This window comes from Pygoscelis adeliae, unplaced genomic scaffold (assembly GCF_000699105.1).
Source record: "Pygoscelis adeliae isolate BGI_AS28 unplaced genomic scaffold, ASM69910v1 Scaffold199, whole genome shotgun sequence".
Taxonomy (NCBI): domain Eukaryota; kingdom Metazoa; phylum Chordata; class Aves; order Sphenisciformes; family Spheniscidae; genus Pygoscelis; species Pygoscelis adeliae.
The window spans coordinates 1,572,318-1,578,163 of record NW_008825495.1 but is presented as its reverse complement, the minus strand read 5'-3'; the positions used below and the strand labels follow the sequence as shown (position 1 = coordinate 1,578,163).

General features: G+C 39.5%; 1 protein-coding gene across 1 annotated transcript in view; it reads right to left on the bottom strand.

The window, feature by feature from the left end:
• Positions 1 to 1,033: 1,033 nt before the first annotated feature.
• Positions 1,034 to 5,846, bottom strand: part of SACM1L (SAC1 suppressor of actin mutations 1-like (yeast)) — a 34,818-nt gene continuing 30,005 nt past the window's right edge. Inside the window, exons 14-20 of the mRNA XM_009331342.1 lie at positions 5,766 to 5,846; positions 5,472 to 5,541; positions 5,313 to 5,385; positions 4,760 to 4,853; positions 4,583 to 4,675; positions 3,832 to 3,889; positions 1,034 to 3,128 (exon numbers count right to left, since the gene is read on the bottom strand). The exon at positions 5,766 to 5,846 is cut by the window's right edge and continues 70 nt beyond it. Coding sequence (XP_009329617.1) covers positions 2,992 to 3,128; positions 3,832 to 3,889; positions 4,583 to 4,675; positions 4,760 to 4,853; positions 5,313 to 5,385; positions 5,472 to 5,541; positions 5,766 to 5,846 — 606 coding nt within the window. The 3' untranslated portion in view covers positions 1,034 to 2,991. The remainder of the gene's footprint in view (positions 3,129 to 3,831; positions 3,890 to 4,582; positions 4,676 to 4,759; positions 4,854 to 5,312; positions 5,386 to 5,471; positions 5,542 to 5,765) is intronic.

The following is a 5,846-nucleotide window of genomic DNA, read 5'->3' as shown; positions in this document are numbered from 1 at the left end:
CAGCGGCACGGAGGCGCGCTGCAGCCGCCGGTCAGCGCATGCGCGGAGTAGGGCCGGGCCCCGCCCGGAGGGCAGGCTCGGCTTAAGGGGGAAGCCCGCGCCTAAGTAGGGGGGGGAGGGGGGGACGGCCTTGGAGGGAAGGAGGCGGCAGGACCGGCGGCTTCATCCACAGACGCGACCGAGCGCCAAGCTGGCCTGTGAAAGCCGGGCTCTTCGTAAGACTTCACCGCTACTCTTGCCCTACATTTTAGACAAAATTAGTTAAAGTATTTTTAAAGTATTTGGTTTTAAACCTGCTCTGAGCTTCAAAAAGAAAAGCTTCCAAGCAAAACAAACAAAAAGTACAACCTGTAAAGAATTTATTTTAAAAAGTTACACAGCTTCAGGGTCCAAAAATTAACAGTAATAATTTTGTCAGTGTAGGAACCAGTTACCTTGTGAAGCCCGACCAACTCAAAACATACACACTAGGCTGGCTCTTTAAGTATTATTTCATCAGGGATTGGGAAAGGCCCAGCTCAGAACCTGTGCATTTGGGCAAGTGCATTTCAAGTTTGAGTTCATGAACCATCTAACATACCACAACACAACAATGACAAAAAAATACAAGAAAGCTGATGCACGCCTGCAGTGCAGGAGGGAAAGGGACAAGACAACTTGAATTTTCACCCCCAGCACCTGTTGCTGTGGTCAATAAAAACCCCTCAAGCAGTCTCGTGAGGGAAGAAGGAAAGAGCCACCAGTACTGAGCAGAGGTAGGTGACACTTGTGATCAAGCATCAGAGAAATCCAGCCACAGTAGCCCTCAGACTGAGATCCGGACCTGGCAATGAAGACAGGAGCATGACGCTAATGCAGACTCTTACATAGGGTACAGGTGCAAGACCATCGATATTTAAGCACCGAATAGCAAGATCTTCACACGCAGTGAGCAGAGACAAAACCGAAGCATCCTTCTGGTGATAAACAGCTCCTAAAGAACAACTTGGGAAAAGTCCACTCCAAAGCACAAAATGCACCACAGACAGTATATCTAGAAAAGTTGAACATTTTATTGTCATTTACGAGTACACCATTTGTGATTTTAGAAATACAGACTCTTTGCAAAGCACTGAAATACAGGTGCCTTCCAACTTCTAAAACCTACATTATTCTATGTCTTAACAAACCTTTTACATTAGCAATTCAAGTTTGGCTTTTGCCGCAATGAGTTCTTCACCAAAGATGCAAAGATTTAGTTCTAGACTGCAAGACAACCAAACCCAGTTTCAAATGCCACCTACCAGTGAGCCATCAAAACCACTACTTTCAAACACTGAGTCTACGATGTTCTTGTACTTTGTGCCCATAATGGAGTTCACCTTTGAAAATTTTAAGTTAGAGGATGTTCCAGTTAACCATCAACTGGTATTTCCATTACAGCATCTAGAAGCAAACAGATACTAGTGCTTATGAACAGGTTATGACACAAAACCCAGAGAGGCCTCCAGAAACATTCAAGGTTAAAATGAACAGTTAACAGTTGCAAAAATCTGTACATATTTTCAGTCATAACACAAGGAAACACTGGAGTATCAGTGTTTTGTGTTCTAGCTGCAATAGTGACAACTGCGCTAGTCCTAGTATTCTATGTGTTTCTCCCTTCCCCCATTTAAATTTTATAATTGCAATCTGAATATACAGCTGTACTTACAGGAAATATTAAACAATGCACAGCGCCGTAAGCAAGTTCCATATCTGGTTTTGAACAAACCATATAAAATAAGTGACAAAATAGGTTAAAATTGGTCCTTGATTAGGATTACTTACTTTTATACAGCTTGGAAGCACTAAATTTAAAGACACACATTTATTATTAGCCAGCACAAATTATTCTGTAGCGCTTTTTTCCTCCTTTTTTTTTTAATTTTAAGAGTGTGTTACAGTATCATGCATGAAAAGCAAGCTGCTGCTCCCAAGTGCAAACATGGAGTTTAGACTACATGCCTTCTCCTCAGGTTGTTATTCCTTCTTTCATAAGTTATTTCAACACAACCAAGAACAGAAGCAGCTGACTAGCAAAACAATATGAAGTTCACCTTTTACATTGTGACCCATTCTTAAAGTAATGGAATACTTTGGACCTTTAGCATAAGGAAGGTTCAATAAACACAGCAAAGGATTTTTACATTCTTGGATTTCATTTACATCTTTAGAAAGAAAATTCTATATTTTAACTTGCTAACTAATGAATCATCATCTGGAGACTAGTATTGAAACAGTGCAAGACACTTGCAACTTCAGGAACATCCAATTACACTGTCCTTTCACCCAAACAATGATTAGTAGAATATTGCATCAGTCCTCGATAAATAAGACAGGACAAAAAGCTCATTTTAGAAGACCATTAGGATTCAAAAATCTTTTATATTTAGTGAAGAGAATCCACACACAAATATGCACAAAGGACTCCTTAACATGGACTTTATCACAACAAATGTAATCCAGCTGTAAGTCTTAGAACTAGACTTTTTATTGGTATGAAGCCATATTTGTTCAGACACCACGATTAGAAGCTCCATTATTAATGCTTCAACATCTGGGCTTTTTGACACATGAACAGCATCAGAGCGCTCTCCTGTCAAGCCAGAGACCAAAAATTCAGCTGAAACAGTCCAGGTGGACTATGAGCTTAAGCAGTCCACTTACGCCCTAAAACATTCCAGGCACCAAAAAAATGGCTTTCATCTTTGCATTACCTCAGTTAAGAGCAGAGCCCCCTCCACTAATGCAATATTCCAAAGACCATTGCAACTAAGACTGTCAAGTCAGGTCTCAGCTGAAATCTACCACCACCAAAGGACATTCATTATTTTCTTTCCCCCTCACCCCCCACGCTGCCAAGGAAGAATGTTAGAGAGACCACTGTTTGGTGTGGAAAGCAGGTCAGTAGAGACTCCAAGTGTGGCTTGAGGAATCCTCAGTACCAAGCCGCTTTCCACACACACAAATTCAGTCCATCTTCTCTTTCTGGACCAGCTTGGGTGCATCTACAAAATCCTTGCCATTGTAAAGGATGATAGCGAAAGTTCCAAAGCTTGCACTTCCCCAGAAAAGCACATAGGCCAGTGTCTCAGTCCATGTATCACCTGTTAAAAGTCAGATAAACATTTCAGTTCGTTATCTCCAATTACCAGAGAGAGGGTTTTTTTAGTACCAAAGCAAAATATTTCCAGCCCTCCCTTAGAGATCTGCTGTCCAATGAAGTTAGAAGTCCTCCATGGGTACTGGCGTCTTTTCTTTTTCCTATTTCCTTACTTAGGAAAACTGTGTTTGCCACACAGTCCTTAGAACATTTTGAACAGACAGCTACAGAAGTCAGAGTCAAGAACTCTACTGGCACTAATGTTAGAAAATTCAAGGCAAAAGCAGAAGGCAAAAGCCTTCACAACTCCCAACACAGATTTATATTAGGGGGACATCCATCAGAACAGGCTTATGCCTGTATCTGACTTTTCTGAACTGTCTTTCTGCCCAAAATGAGGTAGATATTCTTCTGGGGATTCATCTGGCCTGTAATAAAGCTAGATGTCTACTCAGGTGCAACTAGATTTGGGGGCAATTCACTGCCCCTTAAGTGACTTCTACAAGTTTTAACATTGTTTTCTATAGTACCTCAGGTTTTTCCACATTAATGATACAGTGCTAACCCTCAATCTCCAGAGCCATGCTCAAACACCTTTTGGTATGACTGAGAGGCAATTTTATACTGAATAGTTTCTGGTAACCATTTATAGAAAGTCCACACACAAGTAAGCTAATTTTGTGAAATTAAACTCAGTAGCGACTTACCAGCCATTAGCAAACAAATAATGCACATGGAGAAAGCAACCACCATAATAATAGGCAACTGGGGAAAAAGAAAAAGAATAATCACTTGATATAGTAGCACATATATTCCTTAATTTCCTTTCAGATGGGCTGTACTGTAAAACTATTTACTTGCTTTGCAATAAAGTTGCTTTAATTGCTGATTCACCTGCTGTCAGGTACAACTAAAATTTTGGATAGTTCCAAAATTTGGAAGAGTGTTCAATAACGAGGTTAAGAATTAAAATACACCTTCTATCAATTAAAAGAGAGGTTGAGGTTTCTGTTTTGTTTTAAAAAAAATACATCAGCTACTAATTAAACCCATAATGTCCCCAAATCCCATTCCACAAAATAGAAGGGAAAGGAAAAAAAGGGGTTTTTTTTGTTACAGTCTATGCTTCTGCACGAAGTAATGAGAAGAGATCTTCACAAGTTTCTTCTGCAGAAGGAAACAGTCATTGATGGTGACTAGCAGAATTTCTCCCTTTCCGCTTGATGAAGCAGATTTTAAAAAAAGAGCAAGCAGCAGTTTTTTCAATACCTCAAGGACACTCCATTTTCTGTCAAGGGAACAGTCTGGGTTTAGTCCTATAAGCAGGTATCATAGAAACATAACCAGATTATAGGGACGCTTCATTACTACATAGACAAGTTCTACTTAGTCATATGAAGCAAGTGACTAAAAGGTTGTATGTGTTTCTCCAATCATGAATAAAGTCTCCATACTCACAGCTAGAAACTTCCAATCTTTCTTGACATGTAGAGGACTAGCAGGTTCTACTTCATCCACTGAATAATTTCCAAGAAAAAGATCAATCGCATCCTGGATGAGAAACGGAGAGCAAGAGTTAAAATGCACAGCAATGTTTATCAAATGCATTTCCCCACAGTTAAAAGCCTAACTTACTTGTCTAAATCCATCAGAAAAGTTATTTTTGTAGTAACGTATTAATGAGTTCCAGCCATCCATTATTAAGCCCCACTGAGTTCTCTTCCCAGTTCTGCAAAAAGAAGTTTAGAAAAATATTTAAAATAGATTTATAAATTCAGGAAGATAATTTCAGATTTACAGTTCTTTCACTGTTCAAATGTGTACTATGTTTAATGAATACCTGCATGTAAATACATTTATCTAGTGCTGCCTCTGCATTATTACCACACATAGTTGTAACAAAGTTTGAAAGTAAAATTACACTTCTCTCCATCCCACAATATACGTGTGCCTTGAAGAGGCACACTTTCTTGGTTTTATTTCTAGATAGCCTTTTCTCCTTTCATATAAACACAGTGAAGAACAGAGTTCTTCTGCAGATTTTAGTCTGACGTTTTACCAGTTGAAGCATTGCAAGACTCATTATGGTCTAAGCCCCAAATTAATAACCTTCTCAGATATGAACACTTAAAGAAAATCCCAAACATGCCCAAAAACCCAGAAGGCCTTTACAAAAAAGCTGACTTGCCTTGTGTAATCTGTCTTTAAGGCACCAGTTCCAGCATATTGTTTGGCACAAGCATTAGCATTATCAGCCCATGCTGTGAATAGAAAACATTAAGAAAGATCAAGGAAGTTACATACTCTATTTGGAAAAAAGTGATTGTTTGAACTCTAAACAGCCTACCGTTTTTGTAGATTTTCTCAAAGTCTGCTTGCTCTTCAATTCTCTGTCCAACATGCAGAACACCTAGCCTCTAAAACAAAAAGCATATCGAGGCTCACTAGTAGTTTGCTAGAAAAATTAGGATTTGCTTTCAGAAAAAGCTATATTTATTAAACTAGAGTCTGGCCAATGCATTTCAAGTAGTACAGAAACTCAAGTATGCAAGCTCTTATTGAAGTGTTAAAATTACATTTCCTCTCCAAACGGAAAGCCCCTCTCCTCTTCCAGCTTGCTAAACAAGAATAACATACTTACCTGAAGCTGGGCTTGAAGAGATCGGCGTGCTAACAAGCTCTGAATCACATTAGTCCGATCGAGGCAGTCCATGCAGTTACT